Source organism: Apodemus sylvaticus, chromosome 7, assembly GCF_947179515.1.
Source record: "Apodemus sylvaticus chromosome 7, mApoSyl1.1, whole genome shotgun sequence".
Classification (NCBI taxonomy): domain Eukaryota; kingdom Metazoa; phylum Chordata; class Mammalia; order Rodentia; family Muridae; genus Apodemus; species Apodemus sylvaticus.
The window spans coordinates 88,301,787-88,327,879 of NC_067478.1; the positions used below are offsets into that span (position 1 = coordinate 88,301,787).

At 43.2% G+C, this 26,093-nt stretch overlaps 1 protein-coding gene across 1 annotated transcript in view; it reads left to right on the forward strand.

The window, feature by feature from the left end:
- The first annotated feature begins 1,604 nt into the window (after positions 1–1,604).
- Positions 1,605–26,093, forward strand: part of Jhy (junctional cadherin complex regulator) — a 60,840-nt gene continuing 36,351 nt past the window's right edge. Inside the window, exons 1-2 of the mRNA XM_052188622.1 lie at positions 1,605–1,930; positions 18,876–19,395. Of these exons, the coding sequence (XP_052044582.1) occupies positions 1,605–1,930; positions 18,876–19,395 (846 nt within the window). The remainder of the gene's footprint in view (positions 1,931–18,875; positions 19,396–26,093) is intronic.

Below are 26,093 nucleotides of genomic sequence, written 5' to 3' on the forward strand. Positions count from 1 at the left end.
ACTAATCTAAAATTCGGCAATGCTATATAGGTCTACCAAGGGAGCTTGGGATTCAGTAGAGAACTGCTCCGTGTTTGTTTAAGTATGAGCACTACCTTTTGTCTGCCGTTGTTTGTAAAGGTGCTTTCATCCAAGGAGCAGACCGTGTCCTTGGAAACCCTGGCAACAAGGTCAATATAATAATAATTCAAGGAGCAGGAATCGGGTCAAGGTATTTTTAATTAAAAACTGGATTTGCCAAAAGAACATGAGCAGATCAGTCAAAACAAATTTGAGCATAGCCTCCAATGGTAAGCACTCTCCCTCTCCTCTGCCTCTCTCTCTCCCTTTCCCTTTCCCTCTCCCTCCCCTCCCCCCCCCTCTCTCTCTCTCTCACACACACACACACACACACACACACAGCACAGCACAGCACAGCACAAAGGCAGTGAGAGAGAAAACAAACCAAAAGAGAAACCCAGAATCCTGTACTGACTCAGACCTGGTCTGTCAACCATCTCTTGGGTCACTAGAGGAGCCCTTGGAGACCGTGAGGGTTCCCTTGGAATCACACTCAGGCATACATTACAAGGGACTCCATGACTCCTTAGCTGTAATGCAGGCCAGCCTCCCCTACTCGGGAGCAGCACCTATTCCAGGTAGGTGACATCTAGCCTCTGCTTCAAGTCACTCTGAGACAGGATTCACGGACCTTTTGTTAAACAGTTTGGGATTTTTTTTTTCCTTGTTAGATAGGGTCTCATGCAGCCTCCCTCCAGTGCCTGCTCTTCCTCCTTCCCCCTCTGAAGTGCTTAGCTTACCAACATTCACCAATTGGACATTTGGTGAATATTGGACATTTTAAAGCGTTATTATTACATTGTTGTTGTTTAACGCTGAGCTCAAGTCGATCTCCATATAATGGCCACCCAATCCTGCAGCCCTCTCTAGCAGCATCCTGGATAGCAAAAGCCTTTTCTAAATGCTGGAGCCTGCTTACACTGGTCTAGGGAAGACACAGTCTGTGTATTACACTTCCCCTTGGGGAAGCCATGCTTTTCTCTCCTTTACTTTGTAAACGGTAAGCCACGAACCTGTCTGAGTGCATCTGAGGTTGTTACTGAACAAGATGTGTACACACACACACACACACACACACACACACACACACTCTTGCCCTGAGCATTTGAAATAAAGCCACCAAAAAGCACTGCTCACAATTAACCATTTGGCTTTGTTCCCGCTTGTTTGTAAGAAGCCCTTGGAAGCTGGAAACAGAATCCGCTTTCAAGCGGCCATTTGATTTCCTCAATAAAACCTCATTCGATTGCTCGGGCTGCTTACGAGCCCTAAATCAGATGTGTTTCTGCAGAGAGAAAAACAATCATCTTCCCAATAGGCCTCCCTTGCTCATACACTCAAAAGGGTGCATTCAAAAGCCTGCAGATAATATAACAAGGTTCTCTTGCTCATTGACATTTTTGACAAACCTCGCCATTATGATTTCTGTAGCCGCAGAGTAACATAAATTTTTCTAAGCAATGCTTTTGAGAGCCACAAGTATAAATATCAGCTAACTGCTTCTGTTAACAAGAGCGTTCCTGTTCCTGTTTCTATTTTTCAGGATGAATAAATATAAACCAGTTCCCAAGCTCTCTAGCCAGTCTCCCGTCCATCACGCCAACCCGAGGACCTTCCCTTCAGGCAGACCCTTTAAGAAAGGAGACTTAAACCTGATTTCAAAAGACTCCTTAGAATCGGATTCAGAAAGCCTCCCTCAAGAGGCTAAGTCCTGGTCTCACATTAAGGACCAAATCCAGAGGAAAGACATGGAGCCTGACAGCTTGGAGGAGGACAGCCAAAGTGAGACAGAAGAGGTGGTGAACAGAAAAGCAGCCCACAGCACTAACAGGGACAACCTGGGAGCTCAGAGTACGGGTGCGCATCCCAGGTAAGGAACTGGCTTGTGAAAGGCAGTAATGTTGACTGCTTCCTGCCTAGGTGAGGAAGGATGGACTGTCCCAATGAGCACTGTGCAAAAGCAGGTCTCCCGGCAACCAAGGGCAGTGTGGCTACCTGACTCACCACACTGTCCTCTCTTCTTCCTCCCCCTCCCCCTCCTCTTCCTCCTCCTCTTTTCTAATGTACCAATGCAGTCATTATTGGCTGGGTATAGGAGTGTCATGAACATGCCTTAAGAATCAGGAAACACGTTGGTAGGTCATCAGGTATAAGCACCTGTCTTAGTCTTCTTGTCGCTGTGACGAGACAGAGGTAGGGGCGGTGTAGTTATTCCCATGGTTCAGAGGGCACAGTCTTCCTCAGTGCAGAAGTCTTGGAAGCTTCCACTTCCTGCACAGCACAAACAGGAAGCGGAGTCCAACGGACCCTGAAGTGGTCCAGCTTGCAAAGGCCCGCTTCTCCTCACTAGACCACATTTGCAAAGGCTCCCAAAAGAGAACTACAAGCCTACAGGGGGCACATTTCACATATTATAGAACTTGTCCAGAGAGTCATGGTGAAGCCTCTAAGAGTTGAGATTAGCACCCCGTCTGAGGTCTCTTCCTTCTTCCTCTCCTCCATTTCACTGGAGATATCCAGGTAAATGAAACTTGTCTTCACACTGAGGAGTCTCAAAAATTCAGTAAAAATGATAAATTGTTTTCATTGTCGTTGGAAGGCTGAAGGCAGAGGAGAGTTTAGGATGGCTTTAGGTAAACAGACTGGGTAAGTCAACTGGAGATGGGCAGAGGGGACAGCGTGACAAAGCAATGTTTCTGGAATCTGGTGCCCTTAAGTTAGAGACTGAATATTACCAACTATGGATAAAGAAACCACTGGCCAGCAATGATTACTGCAACACTATCAATACTGTGGACATTTTTAAAGGCCCCTTTCTTTTTTCTTTTTTCTTTTTCTAAGTTCTTCATTGTAATTCTACAGGGAACACATTGTGGTTCCTACATTAAAGTTGGTGGAAATGAGGCTAACATAGAAGGAATCATTTGTCGCAGGTCATAGTGGCTTGAAGGCTTGTTTTCCTTTTGTTATTAATGTCATGTTTCATTGTTTTTACTTGTTTTCTGGTACTGTGGATCAAACAGAGAGCCTTGGGCACACCAGGCAAGCACTCTGCCATGGAGCTAGATGTACGCCTATATGCTTTTTAACTTTGAAAAAATGTCTATCTTATAAAAAAAATAGAAGAAAATAATGACACAAATCATATTTATATTGGGTTATTTTAAAGTCAAAGTCATAAATACCATTTAACCATTTCTTTGTTGGGCTAGAGGGATGGCTCAAGAGTCAGTACTGCTTACTCCTTCAGAGGACTCAAATTTGGTTCCCAGCAGTCACAACCGACAGCTCCCAGCTGCCTATAACTCTAGCTCCAGGACATCTGACACCTCTGGCCTCTGCAGGCACCTGCCCTCAACTGCACGCACCTATACAGAGACACACAGATATACACATAATTAAAAAGAAAAAAAACTAGCTTCCTTGTACCCTTTTCTTATCATTTCTCTGTGTTCCTCCTCAGAAATGATGGAAACATAGCACTATGGGCACACACCCTTTTTTACCATGCGTTTACTGGTTCATGGGTGTGTATAATCACTGATGATATACACACATACATATACAACATCTCTATTTTGTTCAGTCAACGTTAAGTTTTTGACATTTTCCTGTTATGTCTTGGCTTGTCTTACAAATAGGTTACATTGTGTGGAAGGGCAGCTTAACCACTTCCTACTGTAACCGACTTCTCTCAGTGCTGGGATCAAACACTGGACAAGACATACTCTAAGGAAGGAAGGGTGTGCCCTTCTGGTTCATGGTCCCAAAGACACAGTCCATCATAGCAGGACGGTCATGGTAGCAGGAGCTTCGGCCGCTGGTCTCAGAGCCTCGTGGTCAGGTAGGGTTGAGACTACCCTCAGCTTGCTCTCATTTGTCCAGTGGATAGGGTGGGTCTTCTCACGTCAGTCTTGGGTACGCCCAGAGGCATGTCTCCTGCTTGATCCTAGTTCCTATCAAACTGACAAGCGGCATTAGCCATCCTGTCTACTGAGGAATACATTTAGGCTGCCCCAGTCTTGTTTCCCGCTAAGTGTCTGTGTGCGTCCTTTTGTGGCTCCTCGGAGATGTGAGTTCCATCAGGGTATATGTGTGCAGAAGTACAGAATCTTAGGAGGAACCTGTGTCCAGTGCCTGCAGCTTTGCAGACCTCACGATTGCCAAGACCCTTTAAACTTCTGAGAAAAATTCTACTTTTGGTAAATTTTAATTGCCCCCTGTGACTTGTATGTTTTTAGCCAAAAGAGATCAATTTAGACATACTCTTCAATGAATGAATAACTTCATTTAAAAAATATATTTTTGTACTTGTGATTATGGCCTTGCCTCCTGCCATGCAGTATCTCAGTGCCTAGAAGTGATATTGTATGGTTATCTAACACCCTGGGTAGACACTAGTGTCCTGGCTGACTTTTTTTTCAATATTTTAACTGAAATATATGTGTGTGTGTGTGTGTGTGTGTGTGTGTGTGTGTGTGTATTCTTTCATTTACATATATACATACATATATATGTATATGAAATAATTGACAGGGCTTGGTGACAGATTAGCTACAGAGGTTGAAGAACAAAAGAAGTTACTAATGATGGGTAATAACAGTTACGATGTATAGAACTTCTCTTGTGAGTCCATAATTATGCTACCTACTCTATATGTGCTACCATGTTTAGTCCAATGGTAGTCCTGGGAGGTAGATACTATAGTCAGCCCATCCCAAAGGTTGCCAGGGCGGGCTTCATGAAGTTACCTCAATACCCACTTGTATCTAGTGAGTACCAGAGCAGACTGTCCATGCAGTCTGTCTTGATGCTCTGTGTTTTTTTTTATCCTGGCTCTGATGTGGGAGATCTGTTCTCTTCAAGAACAGGAAATGGTAATAGTTTCACTTATAGAAATAAAGGCATCATTGCTGGGCAGTGGTGGCACATGCCTTTAATCCCAACACTTGAGAGGTAGAGGCAGGTGGATTTCTGAGTTCGAGGCCAGCCTGGTCTATAGAGTGAGTTCCAGGACAGCCAGGGCTATACAGAGAGACCCTGTATTAAAAAAAAGAAAGAAAGAAAGAAAGAGAGAGAGAAAGAAAGAAAGGAAGGAAGGAAGGAAGGAAGGAAGGAAGGAAGGAAGGAAGAGAGAGAAAGAAGAGAAGAGAAATAAGGGCATCATAAAGGGAGTCTTTGTTGTTGTTGTTGTTGTTGTTGTTTTCATTTTTTATGTGTATGTTTTGCCTGCATGTGTGCAGTGCCCACAGAGGCCAGAAGATGATGTCAAATCGCTTGAAACTAGACTTAGAGATGGTTGTGAACTACCATGTGACTGCAGGGACTCTAACATGGGTTCTGTGGAAGAGCAGCCAGTGCTCTTACCCACTGAGTCATCTCTCCAGCCCCGAAAAGTCTTCTGTATTGTGCAAAGTTTTCTTGTCTGACTATTAAGATGAAAACAACAAAGACAAGACTCTCCTGATTTCCCTAGTTGTTTGCTGTTTCTTCCTTTGCTACCATGCTTAGCAGTCACCAGGCTTTAACCTTGTTCAAACTGTCAAGGGATCATTCAATGATGACATAGTAAATCTCAAAATAAAGGATTGTACTTCCAGAAGTCAAAGTTATCGACAGGTTCTTCACCTTCTGGCACAGAAGCCCTTAAATAATTCTATTTCTCTCTGATTGTCCTGCTGTGGTAATTTTTAATGATAGGTTGTAAACAGCAGGACAGGATTAGAATGGACTGCATCCTTAGTACTTATTAGAACATAGTGCTCCTTTCACTGGGTGTAAAAGGACCAGTTTCTCACTACAAAGAAAAACCAAACTGAAGAGCTCTTCCAAATAATGTCTCAAAAATGTGATTCGAGTATGGTTGGATATTGATCCTTTCTCTGCCTTGCGTTAGTTACTTTCCTAGGTGTTCTGTCCCTTGAATCTAAGTAGCTATGAGCCATGATACAAATAAATTGATCTCAGGCTCTCAACATAAAATTGAAGCAGGCTTTCATTTCCCGAAGGTAAACGGCATTCTGGGGATTGTAGTTCAAAAAAAAAAAATTAGTTCAAGCCTTGCTCTTCAACCAAGACAAACCTTTCTTCTCACTTTTTTAAGCAATCGTTTTAAAAGCTGCCTGACAAATCACTTAGCCCCACAGCTGTGTTTTGATGTTACTAGAACCTCCAGAAGTCAAAGCCACAGTTCAGTGTCTATGGATTAGAGAAAACCCTTTACTTGATGGAAATGGGGGCAGCGTTGACAGTGCTGAATGAATCATGAGTGGAGACAGTATCACCGTGTGATAACCCTTAAGCCCCACTCCAGAACGAGCCTTGTGACACTCAGCACTCACGAAGAAGCAGATCAATGTAATGCCCAGGGCGTCAGAAATAACGTCTTCAGTCCTGGAGCCTTCTGAAGTCTTGCGCATTAAAAAAAAAAAAAAAAAAAAAAAAAGATCAGAAAGCAGCCATCCAGTACCTAGCATGTGTGCTTAATAAGGTCTTGTTTACAAGAATACTTACACACTTCTTTCCATTTGCAGAACTACTAGCTTCATATGTTATTTCCTTTATCTTAGTTGAAGCCCTTGGGTAAGCATAATTTAATTTAAAAAATTAGTTTTTATTACAGTTCTAGGGAGTGAACTCAGGACTTCACACACATGAGCCTCACATGTGAGCCTCTGCCTTGAAGCACTTCGGTTATTTGACAGATAAGGAATTGTGCCTCTAGGGCATGTGCAGAGACCATAAGTGGCTCCCTGACTCCCTCCAAGGCTCTCACTGTGAATATCTAAGTATGTAATCATGGGTCTATACCATCAAGTACTTACCACCAAGCTTGATGACCTGGGTTTGATCCCCAAGACCCGTCTAGGAGAAGGAAAGACCTGACTCTCACAAGTGGTCCTCTGACCTCCCCGTGTGCACTGGGGTGTGCACCCACACACACATAAAATAAAGGAATGAAGTAAAATGAAATAGTAAAATGAAATAGTCAATTGTGGAATGATCTGAGAAAGGATAGCATTTTACTGAGCAGTAGAAAATTAAAGAGGGGAAAAAAAAGAAAAGAAAAGCTGTTGAGCCGGCTTAGCAGGTGGAAGCACCTGCTACCAAGCCTGAGGGTCTGAGTTTGATTCCTCTGGAGCCACATGGTGGAAACAGAGAACCAACCAACTCCTCCAAGTTGTCCTCTGACCTCCAAACCGGCACCGACTGACATGTGCGCACTCATACACAGGGACGCGCGAGTGCAGAACATAAACATAAACATAAAGACTGATGTAGAACACTCTTGGGGTGAGCTAAACTGAAGCCAGAGTAAATGTACATTCAGAATTATACATTTTTGTAGTAACCCATTTGTCTAAAGGACGCTGAGTCTTCAGAGTACGTGTATTATTGTATTTCTCTTTGGGTGGTAAGGTCAAAGGTCACAATAGCCTTTATTCTTGACCACGTCCCTTAGGACACAGCCATGTTTCTTCCAGAGTGTTCTGGCAGTTCCTCTCGTATCTCCTGGAAACCCCAGTACTAGTATCCAAAGCAGGGGTTGGATCCTATCTAAGGATGCCCTGGGAACTATTAATGGGAAGCAGATTGCCTGGTCAGGCACTAATAGATCAGTTAACTAGTTGTTAGTAAACTGACACTCCAGAACTGTTGGAAATGGATGGATGAATGACTTGTAATAATCATCTATTTACTGCATTATAGGATACAGTCTCTCCCCCTCCCCCCACACATGGTACTTTAAAACATGTTGCTTCTGGTAATTATACAAGAATCAGGAAAAGTATTGAATGATGGATTCTAGCACTTGAAGAGGGGCATTGAAGAGTCTAAACAAACACAGAGTGGGGGTGGGGGTAAAAAAAAGCCTTAGTGATGATCATATGTCTGGAGTTTCCTTTTCCCCCAAATTTCTCCCGCTGTTTTCCTTTCATTTTCTCTTCCAGTTGCCTTCTAGAATACTTGAAAAATATTTAAGCTGAGACTAGACTATTGTCCATTATAATGGTTGTGGATGTTATTTTCAGCAGTTGGGAAAATAAGAAAGATATTCAAGACTGGTTCTAAAGTTCTAGGACTATACAGACCATTCCAGAAGGTTCTAAGAATTTACTTTCATTCTTGTTCATTTCTAATGTTACTCATATATGTTGATTTCTACTGACTGCTAATAATGGCCGACTTCTTTAAATACATACTGTGTACCATGGGCTTTAGGACTCCTAAACAATTTGGGGAGGGGAGGATAGTAGCTAAAATCTTCTTGGGGAAAATGGTTATATCAAAGTGGTGCTTTTTGTTGTAGGTACTGGTTGTTGTAGGTTCTGGCTGTTGTATACTGTCTGTTGTAGGTACTGGTTGTTATAGGTATTTGCTGTTGTAGGTACTGGCTGTTATAGGTACTGTCTGTTGTAGATACTAACTGTTGTAGGTACTAGCTGTTGTAGGTATTTGCTGTTATAGATACTAGCTGTTGTAGGTACTGGCTGTTGTAGGTACTGGTTGTTGTAGGTACTAGCTGTTGTAGGTACTGGTTGTTGTAGGTACTGGTTGTTGTAGGTACTAGCTGTTGTAGGTACTGGCTGTTGTAGGTATTTGCTATTGTAGGTACTAGCTGTTGTAGGTACTGGCTGTTGTAGGTATTTGCTATTGTAGGTACTAGCTGTTGTAGGTACTGTCTGTTGTAGGTATTTGCTATTGTAGGTACTGGCTGCTGTAGGTATTGGCTGTTGTAGACACTGGCTGTTGTAGGTATTGGCTGTTGTAGGTATTGGCTGTTGTAGACACTGGCTGTTGTAAGTACTGGCTGTTGTAGGTACTGGCTGTTGTAGGTAATAGCTATTGTAGGTATTTGCTATTGTAGGTACTGGCTGTTGTAGGTATTGGCTGTTGTAGACACTGGCTGTTGTAGGTACTGGCTGCTGTAGATACTGGCTGTTGTAGGTACTGGCTGTTGTAGGTATTGGCTGTTGTAGATACTGGCTGTTGTAGGTACTGGCTGTTATAGGTACTAGCTGTTTCTGCTTTATATTTATTTATTTGCTCACTATGTCTTAGTTAAACTCTGATGCTCTCCTCGTAGCAGGATTGGGACCACCATGGCAGGTAGACTATCATAGAAAAGTATGTGGGAACATGGACTGTGTCTATGAAAGGCCAAGCTCCTGCCAGAAATGCTAAAGCCATGAAGGCTCATGGGGGCTCTCTACTGTTGCCCTAGAGATAAATGCTAGTTCATTCCTCATTTATTTCAAAACTTGGGTGTGTTTTTGTGTAAGTAACAGCCAGTTTAAAAAAACACTTAGAAAGTACAATTTATTACGCACAATCCGTGAGTTTATCAAGAAGATGATAACAAGTACAAACTTATTAGTTCTGTTTGTGGCCTGTGCCTCATCTCTTTCCACTTTCTAGCAAGTTGGAAAATATAGAAAACTTTGATAACTATATTTTTTCAACTTCCTTTCTTCGAAGAAAATTAATGTGTATAGGGGAGCACAGATGTTATGGTGTAGTCATGGAAATCAAAGGACAACTTTGGGGGATTGGTTCGCTCCTTCTACCACATGGGTCAGGAGGACAGAGCACCCTTATCTGAGGCACCATCTGGCCATTTGAGACAGGGTCTCACTGTGTAACTTAGTCTGGCTTTGAACTCACGGAGTCCTTCGTAAGTGCATTCCCACTGTGATCCATCAAGCCCAGTTCAATGCAGTTTTAGTTTGACTATTACAATCTGATTTGCATAATTTTTAGTGTATTTGTGTTGTGAATTTAAATGAAGTGATTTTTTTTCCCCAATATGTACTAACATTGAGAAGTTTTACACAGTAAACCCACCCTAACTCAAACAGTGACAGATTCTTAGAACCTTCAGAGTCTAGCAGGTCAGCCAGTTTCCTGTCATATGTAAGGGGAGCCACAACCTGGGAAAATGAAGAGACTTGCTCAAGCTCACACCACGGATCAGGAGCAGGACCTAGTGTCTGAGTTACTTTTATGTTGCTATGAGGAGACACTGTGATCAAGGGAACTTATAAAAGAAGTAATTTAATTGGGGATTTCCTTACAGTTTCAGAGGTTGAGTCCATGATCATCAGAGTGGGACCTGTGCTGTCATAGAGGAGCAGTACATCTCCTGATGAGAAGCCTGCATCTCACAACTTTATAACAGAGGGGGGAGGGGAGGGGGAGAGAGAGGTAGAGAGAGGGAAGGAGGGAGGGAGAGAGAGAGAGAGAGACTGGGGCCTGACATGAGATTTTGAAACCTCAAAGCCCACCCCAGCAGCATACTTCCCCCAACAAGGCTATGTACTTCCTAATCCTTCCCCAACTAGGAAGCAAGCATCCAAATACATGAGCCTGTTGTGGTCACGCTATTCAAACCACCACACAGACATATAAGGCAGGTCCATTGTTTTTTTCCAATGATATCAAATATAAATTTCAATACCATTAATCTCATATTTAAAATCTAACATGTACACTTGTAAAGAAGGTATAGGAAACAGAATATCTTAAAAGTTGAGGTCTTAGGCCAGGACTTCGGCTCCATTGATAGAATGCTTGCTCGGCATGCACAAAGCCCTGGGTTCAATCTCAGCGCTGCGTAAACAGGGCGTGGTGGTGTATACCTGTCATCCCAGCATTAAGGAGTAGGAGTAAGGATTTTTCAAAGTTCATCTTTAGCTACATAAGAAGTTCAAGGCTAATGAGCCCCATCTCAAAACAAAAACTCTCTCCTCATCACCACTGTTGCAGTATATAAGGAGAACACCCGAAACTTGCATGGACAGTGTCTGCAAGTCATGTCTTCAACTCTTACAGAGAGAGAAAAACTGTGGCTCCAAGTGCTGTGTCCTAATTCCTGGAAATCTGGGGGAGCCACATCTTACTAACCAATATGGAGAGAGGGCCTGGAGAGATAGCTCAGTGATTAAGAGCACTTACTGTTGTTGCAGAGGACCTGAGGTTTGGTTCATAGAGGACGTGGTACCTCACTGATCCTCTGTAACTCCAGCTCCAAGGGATCCAATGTCCCCTTCTGACCTCCAAAGGCCCCGCATGGAAGTCTCACGTGTACATTTATACAGGCAGAAAACACCCATACACGGGAAATAAAAATGCATAAACAAAACTAATAAGAGAAAAAGACTGCACCTTTTTGAGTTAGACATAGAGGTTCAGGGAGCAGCTATCGGGCAAAGGGAGGGAACTTCAGAGAGAAGGAGGGAAGCCCAAAGTGCCAGAGAAAAAGTACTTGTCCTCTGGCCAACATGTGAAAAAAAATGGGAAAAAAATCAACAAAACAAAAAACAAAAAACAGAAGGGATAGGAATTATACCTTTCTGAGTCAGGGCTCAGAAATGCAAACAGACTTAACAGAGTGGCCTGGCAGACCTGTAGCTATTGCACTGATGTGGAGATTTCTGGGAAGGAAAGGTATATTATCTCAATAAGGCAATAATTGTTCTAAGGGACCCCACCTCCCTGAGGGGTGGTTCCTTAGCTAGATGGTTGACTGACCTAATTGGATTGACTCTTGCGGTTTGAGTAACCTTTGTCCTGCATAACTGCCACCTCAATAGAACGGAGAAACTACACTGTCACCATGTGATCTGTAGTGTGAGTACTTTAGATAGTTTACTTCCCTTTACTCCCAGATTATCCTTGAAGTGGGGTCTAAACAACAACTTGGGACAAATACCTGGTTATAACAGACACAGATGTGTTGAAGTCCAGTGCACACCTTTAATCCCAGCACCCAGGAGGCAGAAGCAGGCGGATCTCTGTTAGCTCGAGGCCACCTTGGTCTACAGAGTGAGTGCTTGGATGACAGCTAGGGCTATGTGGAGAGTCCCTGTCTCCACAAAACAACAACAACAACAACAACAACAACAAGCTTCAAATCTATTGTTGAAAGAAAGGAAGGGATTTGAGTCAGAATTATCCAAGTGATGTAATTGCTATAAACAAAGTTCACTACATAACAATTAACCCCCTTCATTTCAGTGTGTTTCTATAGACAGGTTTTACCTTCAGTTCATTAAGCTATTGTTTTTCTATTAAAACCTTTAATTATTTAAGTAAACTAAATGCCTCCATTAAATGAAAATTTATGGGCTACCAGTAATCGCCACAAAGTGTGTCTATGGAAACATTTTACTTCATACCTGCAAAAGTGAATTTCTAATCTTTTGGACTTGTTGCATTTTATTTCCTTAAAAGCCATTGATCAGAAGAACAAGATGCAATAGGATGCAGGAACCCTCAGAAACAATTGTCAGTGCTGAGGCCCCTTTAGAGAGCGTCACAAACTCTACACTTAAGCAGAAATTGAATTTGCTGCTCGTGTGCATAAAAGATTTAATGGCATATAAATTGGGAATAATTATTCTGTTTCAAAGGATTAAATGAAACCTAAATCAGTAATAATATGTGTGGTTTCAATCTAACTGCCTGGTTAACATAAAGAGGCAAATAAATAACAGCTAACGGGCGGTGGGCTTGCTTTTATTCCCCTCCTCAACAGGCAAAATGGCCAGTTATTGAATATTTTATTGTGAGTGCAGAGGATGTTAATTGAACTAGAAACATGCTCTAATTTTAGTAATTTTTTGATTGAATACAAACTGAGTATGAGGCTCTTCATTAAATGGAGATTTGATTTTATTTTGTTTGAAGTTATCACAGCACGGACTCAAACATGGTCCATTAAAGGCAGCAAATACCCCACTGAACGCATTCGAGACGCGCGCGCCCCCCTCTCCCACTCCCTCTCCTCTCCGCATCCATTTCTAACCCGGGGCCTCTGAAGAGGAGCCCCGACATCTGTTGTCTGAAGGGTAACAAAGGAGTTGTGTTCTCATTGTCCGCGTGACCTTCCTGTCGGATGATGGGGAGAAGAGGTGTGTGTTTTGTGTGCAGAAGATCGCCTGTGAAAGAGCACTTCACACTCATTTTGTCCCCGTGTGTTGACCCAGACTGCAAAACACAATTGGGCTCCTTAGCGCACGAGCTCGGTACAATAGAGCCCTTTAGTATCATGTTCTGTTTCAACAACTCGATTTATTTCTGGGAAGCATTACAATTTTCCATGCACATGATTTTGAAAGGGAAAGAAAAAGCCCCTCATTAGTTTCATCATGTCTTCCATTTGGAGTTGGTGAAGGGGACATTTGGAGGCAGCCGTTGCCAGCGTAGATGGCCTCGCGTTCTTCATGCTCTTGCGGGGACCGTGATTGTCTCGGTTTTACTTTCGGATAATGCTCCTTCTCTGGTGTTCCTCTCCGACCACCGTCTCAGAAACGTTCCTCGGCAGCTTGTCTCTTCTCATTTGTTCCCAGCCCCTTTCGTTTGGTATGGTGTCTGCTTAGAACAGCGTTATAATCTTTTAAGCGGCCATTTCTTAAAGAAAGGGAATCCACTAGGGCCTTGACTTTATGGGTTTTCTGGAAGGCACAAAATAATTTGTTAATGCTCTTACTTGTATCTCCCTTATCACAGTTTAGTGGTGGCTAAAATATTTTATCATAGCCAGCAGTGGTGTCACACACCTTTAATCCCAGCACTTGGGAGGCAGAGGCAGATGGATTTCTAAGTTTGAGGCCAGCCTGGTCTACTGAGTGAGTTCCAGGATAGCCAGGGCTACACAGAGAAACCCTGTCTCGAAAAACAGACCAACAACAAAAAATATTTTATCACGTGAATTAACTGATATTTCTTAATCCCATTTCCTAAATTATGATTTCAGTCATTTTTCACGGAACCCAACTCATGATTAAAAACTGGATTTTTTTTTTTAATGGTTGTTATATCTTTCAGGCCACTAGGGTACCACTTAGAGCCTGATGCTCTTGAAATACCTTAAGGCCTGCAGGGAGAAGAATCCCTTGAGCTTCATCAGCAGGAAGCATAGTTCACAACAACTGTGTTATATCCTAGAGACTGAGTGCTATAGGCAGTGAGCAAAACCTGATTAACCTGATTATAGGGCTCACTGACACTCTCTTCTAGCTAGTGTTTACACCATTCTTTTCTTTTCTTTTTAGCCTTCTGTCTTTAGAAGTCTTGATGATTTTATTGTTTAAAAAATTATTATTATTATTATTATTATTATTATTGAAAAAGTAAAGAATAGAGTGGGAAACCCAAGCAAAGGCTTCACATTATGGGAGGTCCAGCTGTCAGGAGGTCACCACCACCTGTACCCTCTGCCATCCTGTCTGAGATGTGATGAGACTGTGGTTCCCAAAGGATGACCTAGTTTAAAGACACCCAAGACGTTCAGCACTGGAGTCTAAGCAGCACATGTGACCTGGCCCATTCAGGTTTCAGGTTCAAACGCATCAGGCCAGTCCTGTGGGTTAGAAGCTAACATGTCTGTCAAGAGCTGTTTGACCCCCTCAGACATGGAAGTCCTATGTTTCTAGGGGTGCAACTCCATCTTTGGGTTTTCTAGCACCGCCTCACCAACAGGGACCATCTCAGTCCCTTGTTTAATGTAGGTCCCTGGTGGGGAGCTCCTGCTTGGTTTCAGAGTCAATAAAAGTTAATTCTAAGCCGGGCGGTGGTGGCTCACACCTTTAATCCCAGCCCTTGGGAGGCAGAGGCAAGCGGATTTCTGAGTTCAAGGCCAGCCTGGTCTAGAGAGTGAGTTCCAGAACAGCCAGGGCTACACAGAGAAACCCTGTCCGGAAAAACCAAAAAATAAAAAAAAAAAAAGTTACTTCTATCATTGCCTAGATGACAATGGCCAGAGCAGAGCAAAGATGTCAGCCTTGGATGTTTACGCTATTCTTCCTCTGTGCCAGGCACAGACATAAAATAATCTGCCCCTTTTGCACAAAGTATTCAGTGGCACCAGAAAGTATGCAGAGAAACAACACGTCTTGAATGGATAGCTGTCAGCCATCACTATTTGAAGCTAGTTAAATGCAGTGTGACCTGTCATGTGCTCCAGTGTTTCTAATGTAATCGCAGGGATAAGAACAGGTGCATACTCCTTCAAATATCAGAGGTCCCTGTGCTCTCTTTCCAAGACTGTGATGAGATGCTTGAGATAAACACCTTAAAAGGAATAAGAATCTCTCTGGACTCACACTTCCAGGGACACTTGACCCTGTTTCCTTTAGGCCTGTGGCAATATGGAGGCAAGAGCATCTGTGAGAGGAGGCCTGTTCACCCCATGAAGGCCAAGAAACACATTGCGAGCAAAGCTCCGCTGGCCCAAAGGGCATGGCTTTGAAGGACGCTAAGTCACTTAGCTTCCTTCCATAGGCCCCATGTTCTAAAGCTTCTACCTCCTCTCAGTATTGTCACAAGCTGGGGGCCAAATCTTCAACACATGGGCCTCTACCTAGGGTTTTTTGTTTGGTTGGTTTTCTTTAATTCCTTTTTTTTGGGGGGGGCGGGGCTTTTTCAAGACAGGGTTTCTCTGTATAGCCCTGGCTGTCCTGAAACTCACTCTGTAGACCAGGCTGGCCTCGAACTCAGAAATTCACCTGCCTCTGCCTCCCAAGTGCTGGGATTAAAAGTGTGTGCCACCACCGCCCGGCTTTTTTTTTTTTTTTTAAATTCCTGATGTTACTTAGTTACACTAGGAACTGAGTTATCTTAGGCTAACAAGATGACAGGGTTGGGGTGGTGGATGGATTTTGAGATATTGTGGAACAATTAAACATGGATCCCCTGGAACTGGAGTTTCGGGCAGTTATGAGCAACCATGCAGCTCCTGGGAACCCAACTCCAGGTCCTCTGTAAGAGCAGCGAGTGCTCTTCATGACTGAGTCATCCCTCCAGCCCAGTGGTGCTCAGTTTGGTCACCAAGAAGATTCTTCTAAATGTCTTCAAAAGAACATGTGTGTGTGTGTGTGTGTGTGTGTGTGTGTGTGTGAGAGAGAGAGAGAGAGAGAGAGAGAGTGAGTGTGCGTATGTGAGTGTGTGTGTGAGTGTGTGTGTGAGTGTGTGTGTGAGTGTGTGTGTGTTTGTTTATGTGTGTGTGTGTGTGTGTGTGTGTGTGTGTGTGTGTGTACAAGGCTACCCTGAGGCTCATCCCTTTGGCTATCCTTAATTAGTGACCAGTCTTCTCTCTGAAATTAAGTACTCATATAACGTAGCTAAGCCCAAACTCTTCCGGAGTTTAATGAGGCCCTTGCATATCTGAGCTCTGGTTAATTTTGAGCTCTGGGCCTCAGCTTTCTTTGTCCCAGCCTCCATTATCTGCAGAGCATTTGCTCTTGGGAGGCGAGGCCGCTCTGTCCCTTTAACGCACCTTTCCTGCTGGTCTCTCCTCCTGGACCTGTTTCCTCCGCCTTGGGTCATGGCCACGACTTCCCTCCTGAGACACACTCGAGGTCCCCTGCGGTCCCCACCAGCACAGGCATCACTCCAAGGTGTTAACTGTGGGTTTTCTTTGTCTCCCCACCAGTTTGTGAAGGCAGCACGGTGCTGAGTAAGTGCTCAGCAAACACTTCTCAAAACAACCGTGAACTACTGAATAAAAGGATAAAGTTAAATTCAGTTTTTCCTTCCAGTAAACTATGGACATGGGAAGACAGCCTTTGTTTGTTTGTTTGTTTGTTTGTTTGTTTTAAAGTCATATTTGCTTAAAGATAATAACTGAACTTCCTTCTCCACATCAACAACTGCATTTAAACCTTAGGTCACTTAGTATAACAAGATAAACCCTAAAATCAGTCACTAATTTATCCCGGTGCAAAAAAACATCTTCATGCATCTTCCTGATAAGATTCTGATTATGTAGCTACTTCTTAAAATAAATATCAACTGCTGTATTTGCATTGGAGTATTTATGGAGATCCAGTTATTTATTCTAGAAGCAGCTAACTTGTCTGCCCATAGAGCACTGCAGCGTACTAAGGTAGAAATTAGGGAAGGAAGGCACACTGCAGCCCCGGCAGCCCGTGACCTTAGTTAAGTGAGAACACAATCCTAGTAAAAAGCTAATGAGTGCACGTGCAGAGCGCTGTAAGATAACACGGCTTCTTGTCAGCCGTGAGAAATGGGCCAAGTACAAAATCCCCATCTGAGACAAACAGCCTCAAAAATAAAAGGTGAAAGGTGAAAGGTACACACTGAAGTGTGTAAGACAGATAACCCACAGGAAGCACTTGCCCGTCGAGGCCCTGAAGATAGGCCATCTTGTGGTATCTGTGTGGGAGGCACCGTGATGTCCCATTTCCTGACAGTTTTGCTGGGGACATCCCATCCAGGAAAGGGAAGAGCCTCCTCCATCTGAAGGTTCGCAACCCTCCTCAGAGAGCTGAAAAACTCACAATGACAACTTAGAACAGCAGATGAGGTTTTTGTTTTGTTTTGTTTTGTTTTTCTGTTTTCTTTCCTCGCTTGCTTTATATTGAATCAAAGAAATCCAGGTCCACGTTAAGAAGGGTAAATTGGCATCACAGGGACCATTAGTTTGTTTACCCAGCATAAAATTATGCCCTCTGTAAGCGGGAATATCAAATAGCATAAAAAGCTGGGTGATTTACATTTTCTTTTTGATTAGAGGATTGCGTCCACTGTCCTCAACAAGGAAAAATCTCTCCCATTTAGCTTTTGAAGATCAAAGAGGCCATTAAATATGCCATATTACCAGCTTTTTCCCCCCAGTTAAGACTGCAGCTACTTTATGAATTGAGACCTTCATGGCAGACGGGAGGACTTTATTTGGGGTCCAGTTTACTTCCTTTGGACGACGTGCTTAACGGTAATTCAGAGAGACTGTCCTAGAACTTGAGGCCCACGATGACCTGTCTACTGAGCCTCACATGCATGACTCTGACAGCCAAGCCACTCGGAGCCACAGTCCGCTCTAAGCCTCATGCATCCCCCTGTAACGTGTTTGATAAACATCTATAGAGAGAGGACTGGAACCCAAAATTCCTGGAAAGACAGAAGAGTTTATGTATGTAGGTATTCAGCTGGGATAAAAATGGCTCTTCTCCCAAGAGGAGAAATTCAAAGTGACAACTATATACTTCCCTTCCTAGAAATAAATATTCAAAAATGCATTTAGCCAGCTAAGGGAACCAGCTAAAGTATCCCTTTTCCCTTTTTTTTTTTTCATATTGTCATCCAGGCCGACAGTCAACGCATCTTGTAGTCAAGGATAACCTTGAACTTCTGAACCCGCCACCTCCACCTCCCTAGTGCTGGGACCACAAGGGTGCACCACCACCCCTAATGCTGGTGATAAAATACAGGGCTTCATGTGTGCCAGGCAAGCCACTCTGACAACTGAGCTACAAGCCTGCTGCCCAGTGTGAATCATAACTTTTAAATCCCAGATCGCCATCTTTACTTGGAAGCAATAGGAATCTCTCTCGGAACCACGAGGACAGGCCGCTTTCACATCGCAGACATTTCGTCTTTGTTTTCTTGCTTTTAGAAGTTAGTTGGCAAACATTTTGGCTACAGATGTCAGTGAACTTGGGTAATTAGATCTTTTCTGTGGTTCTAATTTGAGACTTAGATGCACCCACACCATCTAGATAGTGAAGGGAAATTAGAGGAAGGGCTCTGAGATTGAATTTAAATAAAACAGTGAAGTGAATGGAATGAGGGAGTTTAGTGTGTGTGTGTGTGTGTGTGTGTGAACTTTGTATTGGGTCTGTCACAGCTGGGGGCTATCATTTGAAGGCAGCAACCTCCCCAGGAATTTATGCTAATTAAGGACTTCTCTTTCTTTTTTTCTTTTTTTTCCTTTCTTTCTTTCTTTCTTTCTTTCTTTCTTTCTTTCTTTCTTTCTTTCTTTTTTTTTTTTTTTTTTTTTTTGCTTCGGACAGCCAACATCAGGTAGAAGACAAGTATTCAGACCTCCGATATGATCCCAATTGGAAGAAAAAAAGAGAGGAGGGTCAGCCATTGGCCGGGGAAGCATTGCCAGGGTCTGCAGATAGCTCTTCAGAAAACCTGCCCTTGGCTCCGCTCTACCCTTCCAGGGAGCCGTCCATGGGACTCACAGCGGGGAAAGGCAAAGAGAAGAGGAGTCCTCAGAGCGAAGCCTCCTTACTTGGAAGCGAATTTCTAAGCCCAAAGTACGAGTGTGGCGCCCGTCAAAATGAGTTCTTCTCAGAACTAAGCGACAGTGACCAGGAGGAGAAATCCAGCGACCTGTCTCAGTACCTGAAGAGTTCAAGCTCGCACAACGAGGTCTTCCTGCCAGGATCACGTGGCCTGCGCAGAAGGAAGTACAAACAATATTTTGTGGAAAAAAACAAGCTGACTTTGGGATTACCTGCACCTAAAACGGACTCTTATCTTCAACTTCACAATAAAAAGAGAGGAGAGACTCGCCTCGAACAGGTGCGTAGCCGCTGCTTAAACAAGCTCTTCTGAAGCCGCCCTGGGATTCCTGGGTGTTTGAATGCCGATGTCTCTTCCTTCCGGTTGATGAAGCCATAGTACACTAGCCCGGGTAGAGCAAATGCTTCCATAGTGTCGCATGCTGTCCCCTGGCTGCTGCCACCTTTCTCTTTCCTCTTCCTCTTCCTTCCTCCTGTTCTTCTTCTTCTTCTTTCATTTTATTTAGTCTGTGGGGGTAGAGCAGGATGAGAGTAGAGCATGGTGGGGGCATGCGTGTGTGTGTGTGTGTGTGTGTGTGTGTGTGTGTGTGTGTGTGTGTGTATGTGTGTATGTGTGTATGTGTGCATTTGTGTGTGTGCATTTGTGTGTGAGATAAGCTTCTTGGAGGAGTTGTTTCTTTTCTTCTATCTTGTGTTTCCTGAGGATCTACCTTGGGTCACCAGGCTTGGTGGTATCTATCATCTTGCTAGACCAGATGCTTCTTTTAAAACGAAGGTGATAATGCTGCGGTTAAGTCCTTAAGCGCAAAATCACAATGCCGTAACTGCTACAGTTCAACCACTATATCTAAAGTGTCTCCATTCAAAGACCTATAGAATTTTTAAAATGTTTACTTCATATGCATGAGTGTTTTGCCTGCGTGTGTGTCTGCACACCAAGTGTGTGCCCTGGAATTTATTTATGCTGTGTGTTCCAGCAGATGAAATGCATGATTCTTTGTTCTCACCTTACCATTGGTTACAACCTTACTAAGCACCTCAGTCCATTGGAGATAGTGTGACACATTCACCCCCAAGAACCACAGCTTGCATAGGAAGTGACTCTATATCCAGATTCTGTATAGGTGCTGGGTGCTGGGTACTGGATGCTGGGTGCTGGGTGCTGAGCTGGGGGTAAACATGGCGTAGTGTTATGAAGCAGAGCCCAGCATGAAAGATTTTTCTTTTTAATTCTTCAAATGGCTCTATCTTACCAATTCCCATTGCTAATCATTGCACTGTCCCTCATCGTCCTGCATAAGCAATATGAAATGATTATAGCGTAGACACTCCATTATGTAAAATCAGAAAACTAATAAATGCCCTCTTTTCCTCATCCGATCATTCTGAGAATAAGTTATTACCCAGATGATGGGCCTGTTGGACACTGGGCACAGCCGTGCCCACTTGTAATCTCTTCACTTGAGGAGTTGAGACTGGAGGATGGCAAATGTGACACTAATCTGGACTGTGTAGCAAACCCTTGTCAGAAGCAGGAACACACAAACAGATTCACACACCACACACACACAGTCACACACATTCACACACATATACACATTCGCACACACATACACATACAATTCACACACATTCACATTCACACACACATACACATTCACATACAAATACACATTCACACACATATCACACACATACACTATACTATATACACTACACTATATATACACTATATACACATACACACTCAAATACACATCACATACATACACACAATTCACACACGCGTGCATACACACATTTACATACACAATAACAAGAAAAAATGCTATTACAACACGTAAATATAGCTTTATTTCATGAACACAAATAAGGATGTCCCTGTCAGCTCACCTCCTAGTGAATATGTCATATATACTATGGGCAGCAAGGAAGGAGCTTGGCTGACCTGCAGTTCCACAGCCTGCTGGAGAACACCTGTGAAGGTGGAGTCCCATTCAAGGATTAGCAATAGGTGACATCTTTGCCTTTGTAGCTAACAATAAAAGACAGGAATGGGTACAGAATATTTAACTAAATTCTCAAGATGGCTGTCTTAGTTAGGGTTTCACTGCTGTGAACAGACACCATGACCAATTCAAGTTTTATAAAAGACAACATTTAATTGGGGCTGGCTTACAGGCTCAGAGGTTCAGTCCATTGTCGTCAAGGCAGAAACATGGCAGCATCCAGGCAGACATGGTGCATAAGGAGCTGAGAGTTCTACATCTTCATCTGAAGACTACTAGTAGAAGACTGACTTCCAGACAACTAGGGTGAGGGTCTTAAGCCCACACCCACAGTGACACACCTACTCCAACAAGGCCACACCTCCTAATAGGGTCACTCCCTGGGCCAATCACAAACAAACCACCACAACGGCTAAACATCATTAGTTCTCAACATTATTTTTTACTGTTTTGAATGTAAACATATTTTGTTGTTGTTTCATAAAACTTTTGTCAAATGTCAGCCAGGCAGTGGTGGCACATGCCTTTAATGCCAGCACTCAGGTAGCAGAGGGAGGCAAATCCTTGAGTTAAGGCCAGACTGGTCTACTGAGTGAGTTCCAGGATAACCAGGACTACACAAAGAAACTCTATCTCAAAACAATCAAACAAACAAACAAAAATGTGAAATTTGAAATTTCACTTGATTGCTTACTTAAGATATAAATGAATTCAAGAGTGACAATATCTATTGATGGTCATCTCCCCCAGCTTAGGCTAACACTGTTCATTACCGTTTTGTTTCCCGTTTTGAGTCGGTGTCTTGCTTGGTAGCTCAGGCTACCCCAGACTAGCCTCACATTCTCAGCAATCCTCCTGCTTCAGCCTCTTGGGTGATGAGATGACTTCCTGCTCTTGTCACTACTTATGAAAGTTTTCCTAAACAAACTGCTCATAAAGGAAGGGCAATAGTGAGTCAGAAATAAGGAATTATCTTTTCAGTATGGGGGGGGGGACTTACCACGAACTCTGTGGCTAACCCCTGAATTGCTAATTTTCGTAGTAGTTACACAGGGTGTTTTGGTTGTCGGTGTTCTCATAGATTGTTTTTTTCTTGTGTTTTCTCCCAGAGGAAACTTTAAATCCGCGTTAGATTTCCTGCCTTTAAGCTCTTGACTTTCTGTGTGAATGAGATATTGACATTGCTCCCCCATGTTCTGGGTTCAAATGTCTTAATTCTCACTGCTTATACCATTGGGAACCATTTCTTCACCATTCTCCAAGTTGGATGTTTTCTTATCCTTCTTATTCTTTTTTAAAGCATGGGAATACGTTTGACCTAGCAATACCATAATGCTATGTTATCATTTGTTTTATTGAATACAGTCAGTAATACAAAACTGTGTGTTCTTTCTGAATTGTTATATATAAACATGTATTGTCTTCCCCCATTGATGTGTGGCTGGGTTTTTGCTTGCTTGTTTGTCTTGTGTCGGGTTTTGAGATGCAAATTTGGTGTCCTGAGCTCTCATTGTAACTGAGGATGGCCTTGAACTTCTGATCTTGGTTGGTTGGTCGTATTTTTAATCAAAGCTAAAAGGTTGATTATTAAGTTCATAATAAGCAGGCATAACAAAGCAAGCTATGGAAGCTGAGAGGATGACTGAGCCTGGGGAGAGGCAAATGGCTCAGTGGGTACAAGCACTGCTTTGTGAGCTTGAAGACCTGAGTTCAAATCCCTAGGACCTACATAAAAAGCCCAGCATAGCTGTGTGCTCCTGTGACCCAGCATGTGAAGCAGTAAGGACAGACAGACCCCAGGAGCTCCCGGTAGGCCAACCAGCCTAGTCAAGACAGCAAGCTCTGTGTTCAACAAGAGACCCTGCCTCAAGGCAGTAAGGATGGAAATAACATAGAAAAACACTCTAAGTCACGTTCTGACAACTGCACGGACACACACTGGTACGGACACACAGCCACATACGACACAATGAATGGTGAGGCCCTACTGGATGTTATGTTACAGGGCTTCAACTCATAGGGTAATATTTAATACATATTCAGACCAGAAAATTGGAACACAATAGAGTGGGAAGTCTATAAAGGGAATCTAATTGCACATGTGGCACAATAAGAAACACTGCCCTTCTCAAAACAGCAGCCTGGGCAACCCAAGGAAAACAGCAACCTGGAGTCATGCTCATCATAAAATAAATTCCAAATGGGTCTGATGTTTAATTATTAAACTTCAACCATCAGAGCACTAGAAGAAAAAACATAGGAAGATACTCTTCAGAGCCTTAATTATTTTAAAAAAATCGTGAATCCCTAGGAGATTAATAATTTGGTCATATAAATCTACCAGAGAAAAGTATAAACAATATAAAATATAAGAAACAAACTAGGAAATTTTTTTCTAATTTATACCACAAGTGGAACTCTGTCTCTAATACATAAAGATATCCTTCTCCAGGTCAGTTAAGAGGGAGACTGGAGTCACCATAGAAACATACATAAAAGCTCAGATGGAGAGTCACACAGACGCTAAAACGTGGCTACCGAGCACGTGCAAACATACTCAGCATATGTCACTATAAGAGAAGAACAAGTTAATACTGCATCGAGAGTCTTTTCCACCTAAAATTAATAAGCAGAGGATCTCTTGATCAAATTGCACAACAATGCCAGGAAGAGAAGAAATCAGCAGAGCCAGAATAAAGGATGATTTATGTCTACGTAAAATACAATTACATTCCCAGGGAAAGTAGAACATGATGGCTAAAAACAGCCACGTTGCTTGCCTCTACCCTGTGCTAGTTCTGTGACCTTGTGCAGGCTATTAAACCTCTTTGTGCCACAGCATTCTCATCTATAAAGGAGATAATAACAGTCTTTTCCTCATAGGGTGGTTAAGAATATGAAATAAGTAGGCTGGCATACAGAGAGGGCTTTCCTTAGTGCCTGACTCACAGCAAGGACTCCATATGATTTTGTAATCAGTATTGTTATTTGGCCCAACATATTCCAGTCCTAGGTATTTGTCCTGGATAGATGTGTGCAGTCTTGAAAAAAAAAAAACACCTATACAAGATGATTCAGTTCAGCTTTGTTCGTGATATAAAAAAGATCAGAAGCCACCCAAATAGCCATCCTTTTGGAGGGAGTAGTTACGGAAGTTACAGTAGATCTGCACAATAGAGCAATCAGTGGCTGTTTAAGAAATGAAAACTCGCTCTGAAATGCTTTGGTCAATTTAACAGGATTTTATCAGGAAGAGAAATTCAAGGGGCAAAACAGGTAGATATAAAGAAAAACACAAAACAAAACAGAAGGAATAAAGATGCATGTCAAGTTGATGTGTCACACACACCTGTAACCTCTGCACTGGGGATGCTGATGCAGGAAGATTGTAAGTCTTAGGTCTAGACTGTAAGGTGAGACACTGTGGACCACGGCATAGATGATGAAGAGAAAGGGGTGGGGGATGGGCTTGCAGAGCTTTTCGCCTTCTGCCTCTTTATGCTGGTGGGTCTTTTCTTATCCTTTCTCTTGCTGTTCCTTTATTTTGAGGTAAGGTCTCACAACATGGCCCCAGCTGTCCTGGAACTCACAGAGATCTGCTTGCCTCTGCCTCTGGAGTACTGGAATTAAAATCATGGACCGCCATGCCTGGCTGTGCCTATTAGTTTTAATCCCTACCTATGTACTATAAACATCATTTAAAAAGGAAACAAAATAGAAAATTACCAACAAATGAGAGCTGTGGATCAGCTGATCAAGAGCTAGCCTGGCATGCACAAATCCCTGGGTTTTATCCCTGGCACCATACTGACCAGGCATGATGGCACATATTGTTATCCTAGTATTTGGACAGTGGAGACAGGAATACCAGAAGTTCAAGGTCTTTGTTAGTCACATAGCAACTGGAGGTCAACATGGGATACATGTGATCTATTCTCAAAAAAAAAAAAATGGTGGTGGTGGTGGTGGTGGTGGTATATGTGTGTGTGTGTGTGTGTGTGTGTGTGCGCGCGCGCGCGTGCGCGCGCGCGCGTGTGTGTAAAGTAAGGGTCATTTATAATATCAACTTTGAAACAGCCCACATTAAGTTCTCACCCCGTAGCTGCATGTAGTCACCTAAGTTGTTTTTTGTTGTTTTTCTGCCTGCACATGATTCAGAATGGAGCCACAAGCCTTAACTTCAGTTTTCCCACGGTCTTTCCCACTGTTCTTTTCATAGAACTGTTGGTATGCATTCCCACTGTCTTAGGGTTGTACTGCTGGGAACAGACACCATGACCAAGGCAAGTCTTATAAGGACAACATTTACTTGGGGCTGGCTTACAGGTTCAGAGGTTGAGTCCATTATCATCAAGGTGGGAACATGGCAGTATCCAGGCAGGCATGGTGAAGGAGGAGCTGAGAGTTCTACATCTTCAACTGAAGACTGCTAGTGGAAGACTGACTTCCAGGCAGCTAGGATGAGGGTCTTAAAGCCCACACCCATAGTGACACACCTACTCCAACAAGACCACACCTCCAAATAGTGCCACTCCCCTGTGCCGGGAGCCATCCTCAGGACTCAATGCCAAGAACTCTCCATACCAGGAGCCATCCCCACCTGGCTCTCAATGCCAGGAGACCTCGATACCAGGAGTCATTCTCACTTAGATCTCCATGCCAGGAGCTATTCCTACGTAAATCTTAAAACCCCCTCCTTTTGAAGTTCATCTGTAGACACGTTACTATAGCAACCCCTTTCCATTTCACCGCCTCATGACCCCTCTTTTATCATGCCAACATTCCAACAGCAATAACTAGCTTTACCAGAAATTATGAGAAACTGTTTCTTAGAAATGATGCCCACCCCCTGAGATTGTTCCCCCCTTTACCCCTCCCAAACCTTGTATGCTTCCCTTTATATTGACTTGTCTGAAAATTAAAGTTTGACAGCTTGATCAGAACTAGACAGGCTGTCCGGCCTCTCTCT